We start from the raw sequence: 21,373 nt of genomic DNA, 5'->3' as shown, positions 1-21,373 counted from the left end.
GGACCAATATAAATTTCCAAATTTTAGAGAATAAAAATTCATAATTCTGAACATTTTAAAGCTATTGCAATAAAATTTAGGCAGTTTACGAGCTCTAATATGTTTATACTCTGCTTAAAATTTCAAAATTGTAGACCAAAAAGGACACTTTTTAGAATTTTTTATTTCATGGACGGACGAAAATTACTAAATTTTTTTTTGAATAAAAATTCATATTTCAGGCAATTTTAACGATGAAATTTAGACAGTTTACTAGTTTAGACTTATTTATCATTTCAGCTAAATTTCAAAATCGTGGACCAAAAAAGACACTTATTAGAATTTTTTATTTTATAGACGGACGGAAATTTCGAATTTTTGAGAATACAAAATTCATAATTCTGCCAACTTTGATGTTGTGACAATAAAATTTGGACAGTTCATGCAACGTTTCGTAAGAAAATATCGTAAATTCGCAAAAGCAATAAAACGGAATCGCGAACAAAGCCAGAAACATAAACTAGGTGCGATTGGAGAGGTTATTAAGATAACGACGATCTTAAAAACTGATGAATGTTGAGTTTAGTCGATCCGGAATCGCAAACTCAATGGCACTTAATTTAAACATTCCGGTGAGCATTAATTCCAATTTCATTTCGAAATTAGTTTGCAACTTACCCCATCAGGATTATGCTTGTAGGGTGGTCCAGTGCCGCAAAATTCCACTAAAACGTCTTGTAATTTCTTAGTAGAATCTGCAAAAGAAGAGTATTTAAAATTGATCCGATTATTTTCACCAGTCATTTAAGCAAACAAGTCTTCGTGTAAATGATGGACAAATAATCCAATTAAGGTAATGAGGTTATTGGGCGTATTCACAAACATGCTTGTTTGGATATCCAATTTTTATTCTCAACGGGATAATAGCTCAGTGCTGCTCCCAGCATTTTATAGATAATAATGTTATTTAATTTTACGCCGTGGATGGAAACAGGGCGTTAAATTTAACGAGCAATTCCTCTAGTACTTATAACTTGGCCCTGAAATTAGTCGAGTGCTTAAAATGGCGATTTTTCTTTAATTCCGGTTGGCGACAACTAATTTATTCCCGAGAGGTTTCCATTCTCCCCATCATCAATACAAACACGAGTTTCACAGTGGCCGAAATTTCAATGGTTTTAGTTCAGACCGGTTCAGACTTACGACGCTAAAATCAAAGTAAAGTATTTGCGCTACTTTTTGACTGTGTCAAAACTCAAAATTATAGAGCAAAAGAGTCAAATCTTAGAAATTTTCAATGTTATGAAAAACTAGAATTTCAAAAAAAATGTGTAATTTAAATTTTTTTAACTGTACAGCAATAAGATTCGGTCAAATTACTACTTTTGAGACGCTTATCAACTGTACCAAAACCCAAAATTTTAGAGCAAAAAAGAAAAGTTCCAAAAATTTTATTTCATGAATGGTTTGAATTTTTGAAAATAAAAATTTTTAATTCTTATAATTTTTACGCTACGCCAATGAAATTTAAGCCGTTTACTAGTATAAACATGTTTATCATCTCCGCCAAATTTTAAAATTGTAGACTAAAAAAGACACTAATTAAAAAAAATTATTCATAATTTTTTTTTTTGATAATTTTCACGCTACGACAATAAAATTTAGATACTTTACTAGTATAAACTTGTTTATTTTCTATGCTAAAATTCAAAATTGTGAACCAAAAAAGACGTTTTTTAAAAATTTTTATTTTATAGACGGACAGAAACTTCGAGTTTTGAACTTGAGGATTTGGAAAAAAGCTAAAGAATGTTGAAAATCCCTAAGATATTTTAAAGAATAGCAAAAAAATTGTAAAAAATTTTCAAAATGATATAAGGAATCCAAGAAATTGGTTAATAATTTGTATGAAGGCACATTTTGATTATCGCGGTCAATAGATTGACAAATTTTCGAAAATCGCTAAAAATTACATTTTGAAAGCGTCGCAACTTTAAAACTAGCGGTGATAAAAATAGTTATTTGTGTACCAAGGCCAAAAAGTGTTGCTATCGAGGCGATAGCCGAGGCCAGATAGAAGGCAAGGGCAAAATGGCACTTTTTGGCCGTGATACACACAAGATTTTTTAGGCGACATCATTAAATTTACAAGTTAATTAATTTTTACTTATGATTTATTGATTTAATCATTTATAACAACTGAATAATTGGAAATATTTATGAATCCTTTAGAAAAGTTCATATTTTTTTTATTTACATTTGCAGTTTCGGCATGTGTAGCTTCACAATTTGTATGAATTAGGTTTGATGTGCTGCTAGACATGTTCATTTTCAATAATTCAACACGTCTTTGTTGCACTTTACAGCAGTTTGTCCATTTGATTTTACCCAAATAATTATAAAATTGAAATTAATATCGGTATCTTGATGTAATATGCAAAACTAGGGATAGATGGCGCCACTATAGATCGGCCAAAAATGTTTACGGCCAGAAAAGACTTACTTTTAGGCCGCTTTTTAGGTCCAAAAAATCCATTTTCAATTTAAGTCGCCTAAAAACAAATTTTTGCATCCGATTCTAAAGCTCTGTTAATTATAAACGAACGCAAACCCTCAAAATGTTATCTTAAAAATTAAAGAAATGTAGCCAACAACACAAGGCCCCTAAAAAGCCTAATATCTATTTCTCATAGTCTTCTTCACCGTTATCACATTAAAAACGTCTCTGAAAATTAGTTTGAGTTCCATTTCAGACCCTCGACACTTTAGAACCGTTTTCTCGGTAGATGAGGCGAGTATAGATCTGTGGAAAGTTTTCCATCTTACAAAAAAAACTTTTCAGTGTGAAAAGCTCGAACGTGACGACTCTTCGTCTGAGATAATTTCCAATCCATTTGATGATGATTTTCCCCGGGTTTCAAGCTACAACTGTGCATGCTTAAATTCGTGTACCGAACATCCTTCTAACACTGAAAGTTTTATCGGTCCTAATTAAGTATGCATTTACTGTGGTAATTGTAGGATGTTAGAGGGCAGAGTTTACATGTTTAATTCAACGCGAAGGGATGGAGAAACCCCAATAGGGCATGTTGTTGCAAGAAAAAAATATTTCTTTAATGATCTAATTAGACTGTACTACATATAAACGTTTCAGTGTCAATTCAGCTTTAATTAGATTAGCAACTATTCCCATTCAGCAGTGTCAGTCGTCTCATCATTTATCAACTATTCATCGTAATTAAGCAATGATTATATTAGTCCCTGTTTACACGTTCTCTATCGGAAACAGAAAGCGCGCCACAAGTCGACACTGCGCCAACTTCATTCATGTGTGTGGAAAGGATATCAGTGCCACGAAAGAATCGGCTAATTATATGAGGCATTAATAAATTATTCCGAACAAGTACGAGCTATCAAAATGCAAATTAAGAGAGGGAAGGCACGCAATGCTAATGACTGATAAAAATGAACGTGTGGTTTGTTGCTTTTCGCCAATACTTTGCTCCCCTCCTCACCATTATTACGTGCAAATAATACACATGAACTGATGCGGGCTCTATTAATAACTCTTCTACGACAACGGTAATGATAAAAGCGAAGAGAAGCAAATAGCGATAGAACTTTATTTCAACAAACTGTTTATCTTCTTTTTATTGGGGCGCATAACTGAATCTTGTCGACGTTCGGCAGCAATGGATTGCTTATTTGCTAAATTCGATTCAAAAAGTGTCTTTAATCGTTCGGCCTAACAAGAAAATTTCTGCAACTTTTCTTTTTTGTTCTAAAATTTTGAGATTTAGCACAGTAAGTAGTAATTTGCCCAAATCTTATCGCTGTGTCGTTCAAAGTATCAAAATAGCACGGCATTAACATCTTTTTAATGTTCGATTTTTTTAAAACTAATTAAACATTTTTAAAATTTATTTATTTTAGCTCCACAATTTTGGGCTTTAGCACACTTGATAAGCCATTTCAAAGTGGAAATTTTTCCAATTAGCATTGCTGTACCATGTCAAGTTCCAAAATTACACTTCTTTAATTGAATTATTTAGTTCGTCCTTAAAATATTTTTTTTAATTTTTCTTTTAGGTCTAAAATTTTGAGTTTTGGCATATTTGATAAACGACCCAAAAGTAGTAATTTGACCGAATCTCATTCCCAAACAGTTCAAAATTTCAAAATTAAAATTTTATATTTTAGTTCTTTATGACAATGAACATTATTTGTTCTTTTGCTCTATAAGTTAAAATAAGCAATTTTCTTGAAATTAATTCTCAGAACAAATTAGAAAATAAAATTTTAGAAATTCCTCTTCCATCAACTCAAGAATTCTGCAAATATTCAGAAAATTCCCTGTTAAAAAATTAACAGTTTTCCTAAAATCGACACTCAGAAAAAGTGGGAAATTCGACTTGAAATAGAAGGATCAAAATTTTACTTTTTTTAATTTTGATTCTAAAAATTGGCGTGTTTCTTAGTTCTATGGATATTTGGACAAATCGAAAATTCTGGGTTTTGGTAGAAAAAAATTACTGAAAATAGGCAATTTTCTTGAAATTTCCACTCTCAGAACAACTAGAAAAGTTAATTTCAGAACTGCTCTTCCACCAAATCAACTATTCTCCAAATATTCGGGAAATTCGCCTTTAGAAAAATGGCTGTTTTTCTAAAATCGACACTCAGAAAAAATTAAAAATTTCTTTCACTTGAAACAGAAGAATCAAAATTTTACTTTTTTTAATTGTAATTCTAAAATATTAATAGTTTCTTTGTTCTGTGGATATTTGGAAAATTAAAAAATTCTGTGTTTAGGTAGAGAAAATCTACTAAAAACAAACAATTTTCTTTAAATAAACACTCAGAAGAAATTAGAAAATGTAATTTCAGAATAAAAAGCTACAAAATTGCTTTTTCACCAAATTAAGATTTCCGCAAATATTCGGAAAATTGCGTTTCCAACGAATCAAGAATTCTGCAAATATTCGGAAAAATCACCGTTAGAAAACTGACAGTTTTCCTAAAATCGACATTCAGTAAAAATGAAAAATTCGACTTAAAATAGGAGAATCAAATTTACTTTTTTTACTTGTGATTATAAGAATTCGTTAATTTCTTTAGTTCTGTGGATATTTGGAAAACTTAAAAATTCTGGGTTTAGATAGAGAAAATCCACTAAAAATAGACAGCATTCTCAAAATCAATACTCTCAGAAAAAAATTAGAAAATTTAATTTTAGAAAAAAGCTACAAACTGCTCTTCCCACCAAACCAAAAATGCTGCAAAAATTCAGAAAATTCGCCGTTAGAAAATTGACGATTTTCCTAAAATCGATACTTTGAAAAAATAGGAAATTCTACTTAAAATAAGAGAATCAAAATTTTACTTTTTTTTTAATTGTGATTTGAAAACTCTCAAAATTCAAAAATCATGTGTTTAGATGAAGAAAATTTACTAAAAATAAACAATTTTCTTGAAATTAACACTCGCAGAAGAAATTGGAAAATTTAATTTAAGAAAGGAGCTACAAAATTGCTCTTCCACCAAAACAAAATTCTGCAAAAATTTGGAAAATTGGCCGTTAGAAAATTGACGGTTTTCCTAAAATCGCCACTCAGAAAAAAAAAATTCGACTTGAAATAAAAGAATTAAAATTTTACACCACTTTTAGAATTTTGATTCAAAAAATTCGTTTGTTTCTTAGGTCTGTGGATATTTGAAGAACTCGAAAATTCTGAGTTTAGATGGAGAAAATCTACTAGAGACTACAACATACTACAGACAATTTTCTTGAAATTTCCACTTTCAGAGGAAACTAGAAAATTTAATTTCAGAAAAGAGCTACAAAACTGCTCTTCCACCAAATGAAAAATTCTGCAAATATTCGGAAAAGTCGCCTTTAAAAAAATGACAGTTTTTCTAAAATCGCCACCCAGAAAAAATGAAAAACTCTGTTTGAAATAAGAGAATCAATATTTTACTTTTTTCTAATTGTGATTTTAAAAATTTGTTTAAAAATATTAGAACTTTTAACTCTGGTAATTTTAACGCCACGTCAACTAAATTTAGGGAGATTAAATATTCGACAAATTCGCCGTTGGAAAATTGACAGTTTTCCTTAAATCGACACTTAGGAAAAATGAAAAATTCGACTTGAAATAAGAGAATCAAAATTTTACTTTTAAAAATCCGCTAAAAATGGACAATTTTCCTGAAATCCACCCTCTCAGAAGAAATTGAATAATTTAATTTCAGAAAAGAGCTACAAAACTGGCCACATCAAGAACTATGCAAATATTTGAAAAATCCGTCGTTAGAAAATTTACAGTTTTCTAAAATCGACACTCAGAAAAAAATTAAAATTCGACGTCAAATAAGAAAATAAAAATTTTACTTTTTTTAATCGTGATTTTAAAAATTCGTTTGTTTCTTAGTTCTATGGATATTTGAAAAATTCCAAAAATTCTGTGTTTCGATGAGAAAATCTCCTAAAAACAGACGATTTTCTTGAAATTAGAAAATTTAATTTCAGAAAAGTGCTATAAAATTGCTCCACCCAATCAAAAATTCTAAACAGAAAATTATCAAAAAAAATATTAAAACTTCTAGCTCTGGTAATTTTTACGCCACGTCAACTAAATTTAGGGAAGTTAAATATTAAAAATTCACCGTTAGAAAATCAACTCTCAGAAAAAATCGAAAATTCGATTTGAAATTGGAGAATCAAAATTTTACTTTTCTTAATTGTGGCTCTAAAAATTCGATTGGTTCTTCGTTCTGTGGATATTTGGAAAATTCGAAATTTCTGTGTTTAGATTAAGAAAATCTCCTTAAAATGGTGGAAACGTAATTTGCAACTGTTCTAAACTAACCAGTGTTTTTCTCTCTCATTTTAAACACATTTGCGTAAAACTTAATATGAAATCTGCGACAGTTTTGTCAGTTTCCACAAAAACTCAAAAATCCCTAAACTTTCTACTTCTTAAGCGTCGTGACGCCAAACTGACGGTGGTAAAAACCAAATTTAGCACAAATTTTTAGCTTTCAAATTAAAGACGCTTTGTCCATAGGATAATGATGCCTTCCATGAGACCCTCCCCATTTTTATTCCTCCATTGACCTGAATTCTCTCCCTACTTAACATAATCTGCGTATGGTGGTAACTAAGCGTGCATTATCTAAAGAGCAAAATGTCGAACGAACCGATTAGTTTAGTTGAACAGGGTGAAGTATAAATAAAATAAACCTTTCCGAATTCGCTACTCACAATAAACATCGATTACATCAAAAACATTAACTTGACGCAAAAAAATAAATAAAAGAAATTTTATGCTATTAATTGATATTTTCCAGAGCGTTCCATTTCACATAATTGCCGGCCCAGACGGAAGCAATAAAGCAGACCCTGAAAATCGCCCATTTCGAACAGGATGATGCAAAAATAGTCGTCGAAGAATTATTCTGTTTCGCTCGAAAGGAGGCACTTTGCGCTAATTACAAGAGCGTTTTTAAGCGAACGTCCATTCAACTCCGCAGTGCGAATAATGACCGAGTTCAAACGTCGCATGCATTATTACACTCTCTATATGCACGTCATTGTGTTACGGGAAGTCGGACTCACATGCGGCTAAATCCTGCAGTTGCTGAAACTCCTGCGGGGACATTTTGTCCCATTGTAAAGCCATCATTTGACGGCTGGAACGCCTCCTGGTTTCTTTCGGAAGTTGAGGAGGACCTCCGGGATCACCTACAAACGAATGAGATTCGGTACAATTAAAACTCAACTCGTCACACTATTTTAGGGGAAGAGCACCGAATATTGGATGGTTGTCTAATGTTGGATACCACCCTCAGGTTGGAAAAGCGAGCCATTAGTTACCGCTACGTCAAGATTTCAGGTCATAGACTTCTCGCACGTGTCAGTTTTTCAATATGGCGAAAATAACAACACGACAGTCTTTTATGCTAATTTGAATATTTAATGTTTGTTTTATAGTGAAAATCAATAAAAACTAATAATCTGGCATAATGAATACCGATTTTTTTCTTTCCAAAACAAAGCATGCTAAATCCCTAATATTGGATACTTTGGTGCCATGAATATTAGATATCCAATATTAAGAAACTATTCTGGCATCAACAGTGGCTATGAAATGTCAAAAAAATTTCACGCTCATTGTAAATGTGGGTTTAGATTTTTCAACTGACACTTGTAGTTAACCTCAATCATAGCGCAAAGTAAGTTTTGAGAAGAAAACTGTTCTACAAGGTGTTTATAAATGTTTCTAGCATCAAGGGTGGCTATGAAATGTCAAAAAAATTTGCCGCTCTTTAAAAATGTGAGTTTAGATTTTTCAACTGACATTTGTAGTTAACCTCAACCATTGAACAAAGTTAGTTTTGAAAACAAACTGTTCAAGTTGTGGTTTGAAGCCTGGAAAATCTAAAATTTTGACACAAAACCGTAATTGAAAAGTCGTAGACGTAAAGTCCGTTTTTTTATTAAAAAACCACCAACACCGCACTCTCCCACCACTTTACAACCGGCAACGTCGTCCATGGTAACTTTTTGGTGATAAAATCAAATAGGTTAGCTGCCTAACTGACAATTTGATTACACAAAACAGCCTTTCAGACTGTGCTGAGTCTTTTCACTATTAAATCCTTTGATTTGCAATCCAACAGGGTATAAAAAAAACGGTTTTAACGGAAACACTGCGTAATTTTCAGAAATGTCAAAAATTTGACAACTATTTTCTCACCAAAAATCTCCCTAGGCAACGTTGCCGGTTGTAATGCAGGGGAAGATTTCGGTGTTGATGGTTTTTTAAAAAAAAAACGGACTTTAAGTGACATTTGAAATAATTGTGAACATAGTTATATTCACTATGAAAACAAAGCGGCAAAATAGCGCATGACAGAAATTCCAAAACCCCCCTTGATGCTAGAAACATTTATAAACACCTTGTATTGAAGGACGTTGTTGACTAGATTTTTATTAATTATTACGATTAATTTTCAATCACTTGTTCATTTAAATACAATTAAACTTCTGAAATAAATAAATACAATATTTTTATTTTTATTTTCGGGACCTATTATTGGATATCCCATATTCGGATCTTTCATACCCATTATTGGATATCCAGTATTAGGAAATGTTTTTTAGAGCATCAAATTTATGAGCAAAACACAAATTTGCCGATAAAATAAAAGTAATGTATTTTTTTCTAATTTAAACGTATAGATCATAAAGTTAACATCATAAACTCAATGTAAATAATAATTTACTCTTAATTGATTCAATTTTAGAACAAATATTTTTAATATAATTTTTTTAAAAGTATCCAATATTCGGTGCTCTTCCCCTAATACATGATCAAACAATCGATTCCGATGAATCGGCGTTTATAAATAATTTTCTTCTTATCATCGCGGCAAAGTCATTAAAACCTTGCAAATTTCCTCGCAGTCTTTAAACTAGCATCGGTTATTTAATAACCGACTTAATAATAACTCGTCTTGATAGATGGAGTAAATCGTAGCTGGAAATAGATTTAATTGTTCACGGACCACAAATGTTCCAATAAATTTCATTCGAAGCTATTATTATTACAAACCGGATTTGATTTGGCGGCGCGTTTTTAACAACGATCCAAAGGTGTTGGAAGAGTATTAGAAGCGCTTTGTTGATGTTTATTTTGTGTCCATTTATAGACACATTCTTCAAGTTTCAGACTGTAAAAATACCCCCATAAACAAGTCAATTATAAACTTGGCAAAAATCCAGTTGAGTTTCAGCTCAAAATACGCGATTTTGTCGCAAAATTCATTTTGCAGCCATTTTCAGGTCGTTCGTGCGCAAACGGTTAGGAGGAATTATCGGCGAAGCTTTTTGCCACGAGAGAAATATGGAGTTTTACATACGTTTCGAAACGCAGATAAAATGACAATTTATTCCGTTTTGACAAATTCGACAATCGAGTTTTAGATAAATAGGGAAATATTTTATTTTTTTCCTGCTCTCCAAAACCTCCAAATTTAATTCGGTTAATGGTCGATCGTGCTTTAAGACTTGCTTAATTTAAAAGCCATTTTTATTATTCAATATTATTGCGGCTTTATTCAAAAAGTCGAATCAAAAACGAGAAATTTCAAATTTCCCGCTTGAAATTTCAAAGTTGGCGCTACTGAAAATTAATAACTGTCACGACATTGTATGAACTAACCAGTGTTGCCAAGTCTAGAAATTTTCCCCCAATATAGAAAATTTTGAAATATTGAAAGATCCCTGTAGTGAATACATATGAAGTTTGTTTAATAGATGGCGCCACAAGCATAATGAAATACCTGCTAATCTGCAATCGGTGACAAATTGACAAATGTGACAGTTCTTGGTTGATAATCCACGGGAGAATTGACAAGACCAATTACAGAGCCGCATTTTAAATCTTCTAATAAAATTTAAAAGTTTGACAATTTTAACACTAAAGTAATAAAATTTGGCGAATTTGATCCTTGAGAGGTGCTTATTTAGTGTGTCAAATTTAAAATTTTCAGAACAAAAGGTGAAAATTTTGGAATTTTAATGTTCAGCACTCCGCGGAACACCCGGTACAAACCCGTTTGGAGCACAAAAGACCCCTTTTTCACCTCTAATTAGTAAATATTGGCAGAGAGAGTCACCACAACTCCCTAATTTGCATTTCTTGAATTGGAAGTGTCGGCCCGAGAACTCCCTTAATTAAACTAAAAAAATATTAAAGAAACGTGCCGCATTTGAAACTCCGACCTCTTAAACTCCCCAACAAATGATTATTTATTGCCATTGCGGTTTTACCGTGGCAATTAGGATATGTGTCAGAAAAAGAAGTGCGGTATTTCTTCATCACGGTGAAACATGGAAGTGGAATTGCGTCCAACTGCGAATAAAGTTAAATAATGCATAAACTCCCTCCATTGCGCCCCGAACGAAAATAAAATGTTACTATTAGCTGACATTTAACTATCGGTTTATTGGAAAAATGGAAGGTTTTATTGCGTCTACGAACGACAACAAATTACTACTTCCTAACGGTACATTTTATTAATATCTTGTCTTGACTTTTATTATTTGTTTACGTAAAGTTTGCATATTTATGAATTCGGATGTAATTCTGTTTTCTTTGTAATTGTAACGCCGGTGTGGGAGGATTTTAGTGCTTCAGGGAGCTGCACTGCTCGGGTATTGTATTTTTGACTGCTAGTCCAGTCCAAATCCGATGAAAAGATGTCAACGAAGACATACAATTATCCATTTTACTTCTTTCAGGGTCTTCGGAAACTACAAGTGTTTACAAATGTTTCTAGCATCAAGCGTGGCTTTGGAATTCCTGTCGTACACTATTTTGCCGCTTTATTTTCATGGTGAATATAACTATCTTGAAAATTATTCATAATGTTACTTACTTCAATGACGTTTTAGTTACGGTTTTGTGCCCAAGTTTTCGATTTTCAGGTTTTAAACCACAACTCGAACAGTTTATTTCTCAAAACTGACTTTGCTTCATGTTTGAGGTTAACTGCAAATGTCAGTTGACAAATCGAAACCCACATTTGTAATGAGCGGCACATTTCTTTGACGTTTCATAGCCACCCTTGATGCTTGAAACATTTATAAACACATTGTACATCAAGTTCTTAGAGAAAATATACACAAAGAAATTCAATCTGAAGAAGATTAATTTCATACGATATTAGAAAATCTGATGTATTAGATTTTTTCAAAGTATTCTGTTATAAAAAAAGGCTCAAAGTACTCTATTTTGAAGATGCTGTAAAAAAGACAATTTCTTGTAGATTTCAAAAAAATCACGATTAGGCCTACAGTTTAACAAACGCTCTAGTGCGGTTATGGCTTTGACTTTTTAAAGCGTTTACAGCCACCTTACCGCAAACCCCCATAAACATAATAACGCTCAAATGGTTGGGTCTCATCTAATAAATATTTTTTTCCAGCTGGGTCAGTCTTACAAACCAACTCCTTACAGGTCTACATTTCGAGGTGATTTTGTTACTCAACTGATCCAAACTTACTCAAATTGATGATAAACGCAATTATATTAATTGGGGATACTAAAGAAAAAAATACGTGTATTGGAACATTTGGAAATTTGTGGAGTTTATAAGTCTTGACTGTCTTTTTAATAGTACCAATTTAGAAAAATTTAGACCAAAAAAGGAGAATATTTAGAAATTTTTATTTGGACAACAGTGAAAATGTTAATTTTTTCAACACTGTAATTTCGTTATTTCTAATGCGACAGGAACGAAATTTATGCATGTTGTTTCTTTTGTTTGTTTTAGTAATATCACTAATTTGCAAAAATTTTGATTAAAAAGTCGAATTTTTAAAAATTTTCGTTTTAAAACCATAAAAATGCCACCAATTTTTTTTTAAATCCTGCAATTTCATTATTTGTTAGTGATTTTAACTAAATTTGTGGAAATTATCACTCTTGACTGTCTTATTTACAGTGCCGATTTACAAAAATTTAGAGCGAAAAGGAAAATTTGTAGAAATTTTTATTTCGAGTAGCTAAAAAAATTCCAAAAAAACTTGAACGCGGTTTAATTTCCACATTTTTGGTGTCACAAGAAGGAAATTTGTGGGCATTATTTTTAAGGTTAAATAGTCCATAAAAGTTGTTGAATTTGGGTTAATTTTAATATATCTTTGTTAGCCATTATTTCTAATGTTATTATCTTTATTTTTGTAAAAACATTGTTAATTTTTTTTTAAAGTTTCTATTACTAAGTGTGTTTTTCTTAGAAGCATAAGGAACCTACTGTAAAAATATGACGAAAAAAATATTTTTGGACCAAAAATTAATTTTTGGATTTGAAATAAATAGTCATCAATAACTCGCAATGCGCTTTTAAATTGCATATTTGAAAAGAGATTAAGAATATTTATTACGGTTCATTCCAAGCCAGATGAGACCCAACCACTTGAGGTTTAAAAAGTCAAAGCCATAACCGCACTAGAGCGTTTGATAAACTGTATGAAAAATATTATATTTTTGTTTTTGTGATAATAGGTGTTTTTGCCGTTGGAATCATCCGTGACGAGATATTTGCAAAGAATGTAACTTTTATAGCACCACATCGATGGGAACTTTTGCCAATTTGTTTAGAACAATAAAATGAAAACCCACACAAAAAATCAGCCTTAGCGAATTATTCTTATTATTTTGCCTGAACTATGGTTTTCAATCGAAATTCGCCGCACCAATGAGACAATTAAACTTTCATTACCTGAAAACAACGGCCAGGTGCGGCACGTTTGAGTCGTAATTTTGTGCTGCAATTCTGTGCTCTGTTCGTTTTCAAACTATTTCTAAAAACTCGAAACCGAAAAGAGCACAGAATTTGGGAATTGCAGCACAAATGGGCACAAAATGATGGCCTTTCAAATCATCCAATTAAGCGGGAATGCCCATTCCGCCCCAACCCATAAATTATAAAACCAATCAACTAATAAACTTCCGCATGCAGTCATACCTGGGAATTCCAGCAAAAACAATACCAATTGAATTACCTGCATTGAGCGTTCGTTTCTTTCCCAGTTCTCAATTACCTGTACGCCCACCATTCCGATAAATATCTCCGAGATAACCAAAGCATTATTACGTTGTCGAGATGCGCTAAAACTAGTCCCAAACACTTGTCGAAAATAAATCAATCCGATCCTCCCACAGTTTAATGGAAACGTCAAAACGAGTGAAAATGGGTCAAGTTTGTAAGTTCGCATGAAAATAACGTTTTTATCTCTTTCATCGCACGGCCACATTGCTCCAAAATTCATCCGTTTCTCATATTTCACGCAATCCATCATTGTGTAATGCTTCGATTATTTCAATTTCGATGGAAACGTGATAAATCATCGTTTTTTGGCCGGCTTTCCAGCATTTGGGCGGAGAAATGAAATTTTCGAATAAAACTATCGTCGTGTTTGAAGAGAAGAAAAAACGGCGAAAAAATGAGGAAGACGAAGATAACGGCTGGCCAGATAACGTCAGTCATTTAAATTGTCTGTGGGCAAATAGAAAGCCACAGATGGATTAATTTCATGCTAAGATAACTTTTTCATTAAAAAAACAACAAATAATAAAATATAAACAATTGAGATAAAGAGTCGCTCTGATGGGAGGAACATAATTAAATCTAGCATCAAGGGTGGCTCTGCAATTCCTGACACGCACCATTTTGCCGCTTTGTTTTCATAGTGAATATAAATTATTTCAAATGTCAATTTTATGCCAAAGTTTTTGATTTTCAGGTTTCAAGAACAGTTAGAACAGTTTTTTGCTCCAAAATTGAGGTTAACTCCAAATGTCAGTTGAAAAATCGAAACCCACATTTGTAACGAGCGGCTCATTTCTTTGACGTTTCGTAGCTACCATTGATGTTAGAAAATTTTGGCCTTCAAAACTGTCAACATAACTATACTATATTTCAGAATTATTGACATCTCAGTGCCTTGGAAATTCAAATTTATGTTGGCAGAATCTTCTAATGTAAGCGTATTTAGTGTTTTTAGATTTATATTTATCCCTACGTGTATGTAATGTGTGTCACGTCAACTTAGAGTCTGATTCATCAGATTCTGAAGAGGAACTGGAATCTGAAGCAGAAGAAATCTGTATTATGACGGTAGATTCAGAATCTGATTAAAATATAAACCCATTAGCTTAAAAAAGTAATTTACTTCATAACCTCAAAATGTTACATTGACAGTTTTAGAACCAAAATGCTAAAAGTCGTTCACATTGTTAGAGGCGTTTTACACAGACATGGCCTACCGAGATGTCAATAATTCTGAAATATAGTATATGTATTTATTCCAAATTCCAGTATCTTTTAGTGTCACTTTGTTGTCAAAAATGGCTAAAACTATAAAATGAACAACAAAATTAAAAATTAATAGAAATAATTACAATAATTTATTTATTGTTCCGTAAAAATCAACAGACATAGTCCATTTATTGGGGAGATATCGAAGATAAATACTAATAAAAGATTAAAAGATTAAAAAATTAAGAAACGCAGATTACAACTAAACAATGTTATCTGAATATGTCAAAATCCTCAACTTTTACATAATTTGGGTATTCTACGTGCTTATAATACGGTAGATTACATTAAAAGACCTGTAAGTACATTTCGTCGCAGCCGAGGCAATTTAGAAAGAACGAGCGACTTGTAAAAAGTGCAGACAAACAAACAGTATCTATTGAGCGGCACACAAAAAGAAAGTTCTTTTTGACCAGAAAGCGGTTCGGACTATCTAAAACGCGCCTCCCAATCGACCACTACAAGTCTGCACAGAAAAACGCGACGTCAAGTGCAAGGTTCAATTTGACTAAATTACCTTTCTTTGCTCGGGCTTTCAGTGGCACGACAAAGAAAGAATGACTTTTAGAGAAGCACTCATTTTAATCTATTCTCCTTGTAAATAACAAGAAAGAATGAGGGAGCTCGTTAAACTTCGTGCGCTTATGTGTATATTAAATCAAAAGCATGTTTAAACAATCTGCTTTACAGCAACGTCCGCACAAAAACCGGCCCCTTAAACTTTCACTTTGAATGTAAATATTATATGTATTCGTACATAAATGATGAAGTCATTTCTTTGAAGTCTTTGAAGTTAGCCCCCGTTGCATCAGGGGTTCAGGGATATTTATTTTCATCTAACTTTTTTGTTAATGGAATTACGTTTGATGACCATGAGGCATTAATGTTTAGAGACGTCTTATAAGGTTAATAAAACACTTGTGTCTTAATCGTGACATAATTTATTTTGAATAAGAAATACACCACGCGAAACTAATCGAAACTGTTATGCAAATCATAAAATATGGGTAATTAGGTTTGCTGACGAGGTCGCGGATAAAATTTTGTATTGCATTCGTGTCTTATCGTTTGTAGGTATGAAGGAACATCTCGCTTCAGAACTCTGACCACTCAACATAAACTAAGCAAGCATTTTTTACAATACAGTGTGGTTGAACTTCAAACAAAGTTCGGCGTTTCTGGTATTGACGTAACGGCTTTCCCCGCCTCCAATAAATAAGTAAAATGCACTGAAAAGCGAATTCAAGTTCGTTTATGCACTGTGCACAGATCTCCCAACTTTCCATCAAACTTGACACTTGTGTAGCAAATCGTATTGAGTTTTTTCGCAATTCTCATAATCTGCTGTGTGGAAAGTTGTTCAATGAGACGGTTTTGGGTCTGCACTGCCGCAACGTTATAAAAAAGCAATTCTTTTTTTCGACGACGACGAACGGAAAGATGGATGGTGCTGGCAGAAAATAAAGATTTGTATTCGAGGAGCTGTAAAATTAAAGTGTCGTGACGACGATATGAAGTTTTTGCTCGGGAAAGAAAAACAATCGCTTTTCCGATTTCGGGCCGGTTTTGGCAATAATTCGGAATTGTGAAGACATTTAAAGAAAATAGATTTAGTTATCCTTGAAAATTTAATTGTTTATCCTTTCTCGAATACTAGTTTTGTTTTAAAATTTAACATTTGTATTGCTGCCGGCACCCTCCCTTGCTCTATGGGTCATGAGTTTTGGGACACTCTGTATGTGTAGAAAACTCTCTTTAAAAGCTTTTAATGACACAAAATCGTTTCCCAACGCTGTACAACTAACATTATGTTAACTCCAACTGTCAGTAACTGTCAAACGTGTAAATCAAACCACCATTGCAACGTGATTGTCCAATTTATTTCTGTTCTGGCAGTGATACCAACAGATTTCTAAATTTCAAAACCAACCATTTTCCCGTGATTATAACTCTCGATCTAGTTGGTTGTTTTCTTGTTAACAACAGTGACAACTGTCAGTTATTTGATGTTTTTTGGTAAGTTAAAATGCTCGTACTAATTAAATCTCTCCGAAGGATCCATCATTATTTTTATTAAATGCAAAATAAACCCACTTATCAGTCACGTTATGTTATTATTTACTTAAGCCAATACCCCCTGTTACATATTCTCTTGAATAATACTCCATTACTTAATCACCCATCGAGGTAATTTGGTATCGATTTCTTAATAAATTTGTTTCATAAACAAGCAACAAGGAACTGTCAGAATTCCGAAAGAACATTTGCATTCAAATGGAGCCGTCAATAACAACATTTACATTAGCACGAAACAATAGAAAAATATCCTAGCAACGCCAATCCCAGCCGCCTTTCCGCTTTTAAATACCGCCACCGGAATTTCCAGCACTTTTTCGTTTTAGGCTTAATAATGACCGTGCGTAATCGACGTGTGCTCTGAACGCGACAAAACACCTGAACGCGTTTTGTTCGAATACTTCGCAAACAATATTCGGGTACTCACTTCATTGTTGCGTTTTCCATTTCTGACACTTTGTGTAAACACTAAAATGTTTCAAAAATATCTCGCGAGATCATAGATGTGGAGCGCGGCGCAACGTCACTTTGCTGCGGAACCGGCGAGTTTGGTTGGACAAGCGGAGAAGCTGTCGTCGTCATGGTAACAGCCGGGTGTGCTGTGATTTAGCCCTCTTGCGGCCAACAAACCCAACCACACCAACACAAAAAAAAACGCGGGTGAATTGTTAAAAACCGCACCAACTAACTGAACGCGCTTCCCGATAATCTCAGGTTTTCGATAATAGTAAAATTGTACCGAGAGTAAAACGCCGATTTAGTTTATGCAACTAACAATACACACTCGGTGTTTTTGGTGACTTTGCGTTGGCAACACGCGCTGTCAGATTTCAAAAGTGACGTGACTAAATCCGTTTGAATTTCGAAGAGTTTTTGCGATGGGCTCACTTCTTGCCGAGATTTTGTCGTCAGTGGAGAAGATGGAGATCCATCAGGTCAACGAGCAGTGTCCGGCGTTCGCCAGCAATGTTGCGACGTGCAGAATGCAAGTTCTCTCGTTTTTGGAAAATATTTACGTTCGCATGGCTGAAGAGCCGTGTCAAAAAATCACTTATTTGGAGCAGAAAATCAAGAATCTGCAGGAAGACGCGACGAGGTTAAGGGTGAGCATTGAAAGCCTCATTCGTAGCGAGAAAACCGAAGCGAAGACACACCTGGAGGTGCTGGTTCGGACGGAGAAGACTCTGGAGGTGGTCGTTGCGTTGTTCGAAATCCACGTGGGGCTCGTTAGGGTTCAGGAGTTGGAACGAGAGGGCACGTTTCCTGAATGCATGCGGAAGATTGTGGAAGTTGAGGACATGTTTAAGAAGTGTGAGTTGGATTTTGAAGACAATTCGGAGTTGCGCGAAGGGTTGATGGTGTCCATAGCGAACAGAAAAGGAAACTTTCTCATCAAAATGAGCAGATTATTTGAAGAGCACGTCACTTTAAAACAAGAAAAGAAAAAGAGTGTTTTTCAGATAAAACAATGCCAACTAGAGAAACTTACTTCAACGTTGTTTTCCACTGAAAGAATCAAATGTCTAGTGGATAAAGTCACACATTTTCTGTGGAAATCTGTTTTTGTTCCAATTATAGAGTCACAAACTGTTACCACAACTGATTTTAGTTCCGTCCTTGAAGTTGTGAAGGTCGACGGTGATCACAAACCTGAATACAATGAAGTTTTTAGCAGCATCAAAAAAGTCTTGGAGTTCTTGTCGACGAGCTTCAACTTTCAAATGGATGAGGAGTTGAACACCCTGAACTACATCGGTCGCAACATCAGAGATCCTCTGTTTGAGCTCCTCATCAAGAAGTGTCTTCAGAACACCATTCCTTCAAATAACGAGGGTTTGCAGAGTTACTCTTGCGTTATCAAAGCGACTGAAGACCTAGAGCACGCCCTCGTTGAAGCCCAGATTGTCGCCGAAGCCCCCACGCCCATTTCAACTTACGCCCACAACGTAAAAATGAACTTTTTTGCGAAAAAGTGCCAAGACAGCGTTAGGGCTTCGTACGAGTTTATGAAGAAGCCTCTTGATGACTTCGTGAAGACTGACAAGCAACGGGGCCTTGCAGAAGACAATTTTCCCATCTGTGCCATTTCGCAAAGGTAAAATCCCAGGAGTTATTACTCCTCAAAAATGGCATACCTGACTTCCCCTAATTTTTCAATGATTTCCTTCCGATTTCGTCCAACCTTTCCTAATTGTCCTGTGATTTCGTCTAACTTCCCCTGATTCCTTGTGACTTCGTTCAACCTCCCCTTATTTTTTGTCATTTCGTCTAAATTCTCATGATTTCCTTGTGATTTCGTCCAACTTCCCCTTATTTCCTTGTAATTTCGTAAAACTTCCCCTGATGTCGTAATTTCATCCAATCTCTCCTTATTTCCATGCGATTTTGCCTAAAATCCACTCATTTTCTTGTAAATTTGTCTAACTTCCCCTTATTTTCTATTGATTGCCCCTAATGGCCTGATGATTTTCCCTCATTTTCTAGTGATTTTGTCCAACTTCACCTTATTTTCTTGTTATTTAGTCCAACCCCCCCTTTTTCCTTGTAATTTCGTCTAACTTTCCTTCATTTTCTTGTGATTTTGTCCAACCTCTCCTTATTTTATTGTCATTTCGTCTAAATTCCCATGATTTCCTTTTGATTTCGCCTAACTTCCCAATTTCCTTATGATTTCGTCTCACCTCTCTTTTTTTCCTTGTCATTTAGTCTAAATTCCCCTGATTTTTTAGTGATTTCGTGCAACTACCCCTTATTTCCTTGTGATTTCATAAAACTTCCCCTAATCACATTGTAATTTCGTCTATCTCTCTTTTTTTCCTTGTCATTTCGTCTAAATTTTCCTGATTTCCTTGTGATTTCATCTAACTTCCCCTGATTTCCTTATGGTTTCGTTACACCTCTCCTTTTTTCCTTTTCATTTAGTCTAAATTCCCCTGATTTCTTGCAACTTCCCCTCATTTCCTTGTGATTTCGTTCAACTTCCCCTTATTTCCTTGTAATTTCATAAAACTTCCCCTGATCGAATTGTAATTTGGTCCAATCTCTCCTTATATCCTTGTAATTTCGTCGAAAATCCCCCCATTTCCTTGTGAATTTCTCTAACTTTCCCTGATTTTCTGTTGATTGCCCCTGACGTCCTAATGATTCACCTCATTTTCTAGTGATTTCTTATTGATTTCCTAAGACTGATAGACTGATGTCTCATTGTTCGTTTCAGCGTCGTCGACCTCCTCCACTTCTTGGACACGATGCTCCAAGACCTCCCAACACTTCCCGACGACTGCAAACGCCGCCTCTTTTGCACCGTGAAAATCATCTGCAGAAAATACATAATTTTCGTGCCGGAGCATCACAAGAAACTCCTGCAAACTCTCCCGGAGCAAATCGCGCTCTTTTACAACAACTACATGTACATGGCGAGCACGTTGTCGAATTGGAACAACACCCACCTGATGACGCTTCCTTCAGATCTGAACTTACCAAACAATTTCGGGGAGGAAGGGCGACAACTTCATGAAGTTGCAACGAGGAAATTCGCCGCTTTTGTGGAAGCTCGCATCAGAGAAATTCGCGGGTTGTTTGATGTTGAGGTGACGGAAAGGGTCGTGCATCTGTTTAAACAACTCCTGAAGGAGTTGAGGGCGTCGTGGGATTTTGTCCTTCCGGAGGAACTTGCGAGTAAGACGTTGGGAGTGATTTTGGACTCGTGCCTGGACGTGTTTAGGTCGAAGAAGTTGGGATTGGCGACGGATCTTCAGGAGTTGAAGAACGAAGAAACTTTGGAGAAGTGGAGGATTATCGATGGATTTTTAAACAATCTCTTGGATAAGTTATGAATGGTAATGTGATAGAAACTTCGTCGGTTTTATTAAATAACTTTTAATATACAAGTGTCCGAGGCACATTAGAACACAAATAAATAACTAAAAAACATAAAAAAAAAACATTTTGAAATACAAAGTAACTCCTAATCACTACAACAATGATTAATACTACTTTGAAAATATCAATTTTTTGTTCATTTCAGCGCTGGAAATCTGACAAGATAAAGTGCGACTCGCATCAGCTTTCCGAGTTCCATACATAAAAATTAAGTACACATCGTATTATGAGAAAATCGGATAAGATTTTATGTAATTGACTTCAAAATTTACAATCTAAATTATGAAGTATGTAAAAACGTTTGGAAAAAGTACTAGAAATGGATGGAATTTTCACGAACGGTAAAAATCCGTTACAAACTCATTTTAGATCAACAATTCGAAACGCAAACCAACGATTGAAAACTCTCCATAAAAACCGGAAATTGTTGACCCAAAATTCGAAAAACATTCAACAGTTTTTATAAAATTTTCAATAAATTCAATACAATTTACAAATAACATTTGCAAGTCCAATAATTCACATTTAAAACGAAAGAAATGTC

General features: G+C 34.1%; 2 protein-coding genes across 4 annotated transcripts in view; one reads left to right on the top strand and one right to left on the bottom strand.

Moving 5' to 3' along the window:
- Dgk (diacyl glycerol kinase 1) overlaps window positions 1-17,568 on the bottom strand; it is a 48,968-nt gene extending 31,400 nt beyond the window's left edge. Inside the window, exons 1-3 of one of the 2 annotated variants that reach the window (XM_088049775.1) lie at window positions 17,375-17,568; window positions 7,598-7,723; window positions 658-734 (exon numbers count right to left, since the gene is read on the bottom strand). In XM_088049775.1, coding sequence (XP_087905901.1) covers window positions 658-734; window positions 7,598-7,664 — 144 coding nt within the window. In that variant the 5' untranslated portion in view covers window positions 7,665-7,723; window positions 17,375-17,568. The remainder of the gene's footprint in view (window positions 1-657; window positions 735-7,597; window positions 7,724-17,374) is intronic. The other variant, XM_088049776.1, reaches the window with a different exon arrangement.
- An 89-nt stretch (window positions 17,569-17,657) lies between these two features.
- Window positions 17,658-21,037, top strand: LOC148180662 (centromere/kinetochore protein zw10 homolog). Of its 2 annotated transcripts, XM_088049778.1 has the most exons (3): window positions 17,658-19,042; window positions 20,165-20,786; window positions 20,975-21,037. In XM_088049778.1, the coding sequence occupies exons 1-2, from the start codon at window positions 17,826-17,828 to the stop codon at window positions 20,781-20,783; spliced, it is 1,836 nt and encodes a 611-aa protein (XP_087905904.1). In that variant the 5' UTR covers window positions 17,658-17,825; the 3' UTR covers window positions 20,784-20,786; window positions 20,975-21,037. The 2 variants fall into 2 exon arrangements, with proteins under 2 accessions (XP_087905904.1, XP_087905903.1); XM_088049777.1 differs by lacking the exon at window positions 20,975-21,037 and having other exon boundaries at window positions 20,165-20,891.
- The last annotated feature ends 336 nt before the right edge of the window (window positions 21,038-21,373 follow it).

This window comes from Gnatocerus cornutus, chromosome 1, assembly GCF_029298725.1.
Source record: "Gnatocerus cornutus isolate USDA-ARS CGAHR chromosome 1, icGnaCorn1.1, whole genome shotgun sequence".
Taxonomy (NCBI): Eukaryota; Metazoa; Arthropoda; class Insecta; order Coleoptera; family Tenebrionidae; genus Gnatocerus; species Gnatocerus cornutus.
This window is presented reverse-complemented; position numbering and strand designations above follow the sequence as displayed.